This window comes from Nematolebias whitei, chromosome 12 (assembly GCF_014905685.2).
Source record: "Nematolebias whitei isolate Nwh7 chromosome 12, NemWhi1, whole genome shotgun sequence".
NCBI lineage: Eukaryota > Metazoa > Chordata > Actinopteri > Cyprinodontiformes > Rivulidae > Nematolebias > Nematolebias whitei.
In genome coordinates, this window is record NC_056509.1 from 47,964,450 (window position 1) to 47,969,477 (window position 5,028).

General features: G+C 47.3%; 1 protein-coding gene across 1 annotated transcript in view; it reads left to right on the forward strand.

Annotated features, from left to right (window-relative positions):
• The first annotated feature begins 835 nt into the window (after positions 1-835).
• Positions 836-5,028, forward strand: part of nmbr (neuromedin B receptor) — a 28,388-nt gene continuing 24,195 nt past the window's right edge. The window contains exon 1 of the mRNA XM_037686012.1: positions 836-1,260. Coding sequence (XP_037541940.1) covers positions 836-1,260 — 425 coding nt within the window. The remainder of the gene's footprint in view (positions 1,261-5,028) is intronic.

Below are 5,028 nucleotides of genomic sequence, written 5' to 3' on the forward strand. Positions count from 1 at the left end.
AGGGAGGTGTTGTGGACAGGACCAACTGCGCGGAGACCAGGACATGCTGGAGAGACTTTGTCTCTCAGCTGCTCAGGGAACACCTTGAGTCCTCCCAGAAGAGCTGAAGAGGTGGCTGGACCTCCTTATGATGCCCCGAGACCTGAGTCCAGAACCAGATAATGGACAGATTTTAATAACCTACACAACCTGATATGAACTTTTACCTGAAACTGTTGCAGGACGAACTTCACTGGACCCGAGGCTGCAGCTCACGTGTACGTGAAGTACTTCCTGTTAACACTAGGGGGCACCACATGACGTGCGTGTTCTCCTGTGTGTGTGTGTTTCTGTCCACACCTCACCTGGTCATAATGTTCTGCCTGATTTATCGGCCGTTGCAGAGCAGATTGATTTATTGATTTATTGATTTGTTTGATTGAAGGGGATTGAATTTTGGCACTAATGGCCCTCCGTACAGAGTCAATCATCGGACAGATTGATCAGGAGGTTCGTCAGGAGGTTCCTCCTCTTCGTTCTCTCAGGAACGGAGAGGAGAGGGAGGCTGATCTCCAACCAGAGCCTCCTCCTCCTCCTCTTTACGCGCAGCAGCTCCCTGCTCCTCCTCAGTCTGCTGCTCCTCTCAGACCAGCTGCGGAGACAAACTTTTTTCTCCTCCCGGGTTCTACGGGCAGCGCCTCCTCTCTTCTCCTCCTCTCTCCTCCTCCTCCTCTCTTCTCCTCCTTCCTCCTCCTCTCTTCCTCCTCCTCTTCTCCTCCTTCCTCCTCCTCTCTTCCTCCTCTCTCCTCCTCCTCTCCTCCTCCTCGCCGGAGGTCTCCCCTCTTCTCCCCCCACCATGGACGACGAGTTCCTCTCCAACCTGCCCCCCGCTCAGCCCGAGGCTCCGAGCCCCCTGAACTCCACGGAGGAGCCCGGCTGGTGGGGGGGCGCCCCGGACGGGGGGGAGGCGGTGCACCTGGCCGTGCGCTGCGTCATGACCTCGGTGTACATCATCATCATCACCGTGGGGCTGCTGGGGAACGTGACGCTGGTGCGGATCTTCATCACCAACAGCGCCATGCGCAGCGTGCCCAACATCTTCATCTCCAGCCTCGCATGCGGAGACCTGCTGCTGCTCGTGACCTGCGTGCCCGTGGACGCCTTCCGCTACTTCTCCGAGGAGTGGGTGTTTGGAGAGGCCGCGTGCAAACTCATCCCGGTCATCCAGCTCACCTCCGTGGGCGTGTCCGTGTTCACGCTCACCGCCCTGAGCGCAGACAGGTGAGTTCCGACCCGGAACAGGAGCTCTAAACCAGGTCCAGATCTGACCCGGACTAGGAGCACTGACCCGAAACAGGAGTTCTGACCTAAACCAGGTCCAGTTCTGATCCGGATCAGGTGTTATGACCTAAATCAGGTCCAGTTCTGATCCGGATCAGGTGTTCTGACCTAAACCAGGTCCAGTTCCGACCCCGACTATAGGAGCACTGACCTGAAACAGGAGTTCTGACCTAAACCAGGTCCAGTTCTGATCCGGATCAGGTGTTATGACCTAAATCAGGTCCAGTTCTGATCCGGATCAGGTGTTCTGACCTAAACCAGGTCCAGTTCCGACCCCGACTATAGGAGCACTGACCTGAAACAGGTGTTCTGAATTGGACTGGGTCCAGTTCTGACCTGGACCAAGTCTACTTCTGACCTAAACCAGGAGCTTCATCCTGGACCCGGTAAAGTTCTGACCCAGATCAGGTGTTTTTCACCTTTGTTTGTTAATTTCCAATGAATTTCTTCTTGTTTTGATTTTTATAAAGAAAATGTTAAAACAAAACACTTGGACCAGAACAGTCCGGTTCTGTAAACGGAACGAGTCCGGTTCTGTGAATGATTTTACAGTTAAAGGGAAGTTCCATAATTTTGAAGGAGGGTTCTGGACAGACTCTGAGAAAAACATCCAGAACGCGAAGAGCTTAAATCTAAAAGTATAAAAACAGTAGCTAAAAGCTAAAAGCTATAAAAAGTAGAAATATGCTGCTAAACCACCAGGGCTCTCATTTCCCCTCCAACTCATGACCCATCATCCCACCTCAATCTGTAGCTCCTTTTGACCATTTTGAACCCAACACTCTATCTTCTCTAGAGCAGGTCATGTGCAGCTTGAAACCTTCTGGTTCCCCCTTTGATGTGGTCCCCCCTCGACTACTAAAGGAGGTGTTTCCAACTCTAGGTCCGTCCATTCTTGATATAGTAAACAGTAGTTTATCCACTGGCGTGGTGCCAAAAACCTTTAAACATGCTGCTGTCCAGCCTCTCCTGAAAAAAACAAACCTTGACCCCTCAGTCGTGTCCAACTTCCGGCCTGTCTCCAAACTCCCATTTGTTTCTAAAGTACTGGAGAAAATAGTCGAGTCCCAGTTGAAGTGCTTCCTGGAGGATCACGCCATCTTAGAGCTTTTCCAATCTGGCTTTAAACCTCTCCACAGCACTGAAACTGCCCTGCTGAAGGTCTTTAACGACATCTTCAGATCCACAGATACAGGTGATTCTGTGCTGCTTGTCCTGTTGGACCTCACAGCCGCCTTTGACACCATCGACCATGAGATCCTCATTGCTAGGTTGGAGCAGTGGGTGGGCGTCACAGGATCAGCCCTCAATTGGTTCAGATCTTACCTCGCTGACAGATCCTTTTGTGTCTCCATCAAGGATTTTAGTTCTGCAGAGGCAGAGCTTAAACGGGGGGTTCCGCAGGGGTCCATCCTGGGTCCCCTCCTATTCTCTTTATACCTGTTGCTGCTTGGTGCTATTTTCCGGAAACACAACATGCCCTTCCACTTCTATGCCGATTACTGTCAAATTTACTTCCCCCTAAGACACAATGTACATGCTCTATTCAACCTCTGCTCGACTGCCTGGCTGACATCAGGGACTGGATGGCTTTAAACTTCTTAAGTTTCAATGAAAAGAAGTCTGAAGTCATGTTGTTCCCTCCCAACGACACGATCACAAACCACTGCATCAACCTCTCCACTCTAACCCTGTCAGAAAAACAAAGAGTCACTAATCTGGGCGTGATAATGGACCCTTCCCTGAAACATAACAATCATGTAAACATGATTAAATCATGTTTCTTCCAACTGAGGCGGCTGTCTAAACTGAAGCCCATATTGTCCAAAAGAACCTGGAGACAGTAATGCATGCATTCATTACATCTAGGCTTGATTACTGCAATTCGCTCCTGTTTGGTATCAGTCAGACCTCCATTGCACGACTACAACTGGTCCAGAATGCAGCAGCCCCATTTTTAACCAGTACAGGCAAAAGAGAGCACATTACACCAGTTTTGGCCTCACTGCACTGGTTACCGGTTCACCTTCGAATCCAGTTCAAAATACTCATGTATGTCTACAAATCACTGAACAGTGTCTCCCCCCCCCCTCCCCATCTCTCTGATCTGCTACAACCGTATGTCCCACCACGCTCCCTGAGGTCAGCGGACCAGTTGCTCCTCACAGTTCCAGGAACTCGTCTTAAGTGCAGAGGTGACAGGGCCTTCTCTGTAGCAGGACCAAGACTTTGGAACGAGTTACCTCTGCTTGTCAGACAGGCCCCTCCTTCACAGTTTTTAAATCCCCTTACAAACCCACTACTATTCCCTGGCTTTCAACACTGTATGATCGGTGTTGAACCTGAATGCATCACACTGTATTAATCATTATGTTTTTATCTGCTATTATTTTGTTTCTATATTTTGATTTTACATTATGTTATGTGTTGCTGTGTGCTTTACCTGATTGTTTCTGTTTGTTCAGCACTGTGGTCGGCCCTGTCGCTGTTTAAAGTGTTTAATAAATAAAATGGTATGGTATGGTAAAAGAGCCAAAATGTTAGCTCCAGGCTAACAATGCTAGCAGCAAGTGTTGTCAGAGTTAGCCTAGCATCAGTAGCATCAGCTTCAGTTCAGTTTGTTCCGACAGACATGAACAGAAACATTCACAGAGTTTAAAAAAGACTAAAGTTCTCTGAGCAAGCACAACTAAGGGAAATATCATGAAACTAAGCCGACCCTAACTATAGGATTTATCAAAAAGGAAAGTCTTCAAACTGGACAATGTGTCAGCCTCATGGACAGAAACTGGAAGTTGGTTCCACAAGAGAGGAGCCTGATAACTGGAAGATCTTCCTCCCATTCTGCTGCTGGAAACTCTAGGAACCACAAGTAAACCTGCAGTCTGAGAGTGAAGTGCTCTGTTAGGAAAGCTGCTCTAGTTTATAAGTTGTAACTTTAGTGAAAATATCCGTGTTGTGGTCCAGCAGGACGCACATGAAGCCCAGATGATCAGACAATCGTGATGGCAGCCATTTTGTCTGCTCTGAACCCGTTCTTAAGCTCGGCTATAGAACTCATCCTGGCTCGACTGGTCCTCCTCCAGCGTTCCTCTCTGATGAAAGCAAAGGACTCATGGTGCCTTCAGGGACATCAGAAAAACATGACTGTACATAAACTAAAGAACAAATTATGAAAGTATCTGAAATATTAATTTAGTTTATGCACTGTCTTGAAAACATAAAACAATAAACCCTGCAGTAAAAAACATGGCCTCTGCTTTTAACCTGAACCTGACTTATCCTGATGAACATGAACGCACCATGAGTTATGGAGACTCCCAGCATCCTCTCTGATGACAGAAATCAGCTCAGCGGAGGCGATTAATGAATCATATTATCACTTCATGGTGTCCAAATCCTTTCAGAGCAGCGTGTAGGTCACCGTCAGGCCCGTGACCGCAGGACTTCAGGGTTCTGGTTTCTGTAAAAACCAGACCTGAGCATCGAGTTTGTTTTGTGAAGATTTTATGACAACAAATGTTGAAAACAAATCTAACAACTTAACGACTAATTAATGAAAACAAACCACAAACTTACTGGAGTGCCAATAAATATGAGCCTTGGCTAACTTAGAAACATTTATTTATTTATATACATACATATACATATATAAATAAATATATAAATATATATATATATATATATATATATATATATATATTTATA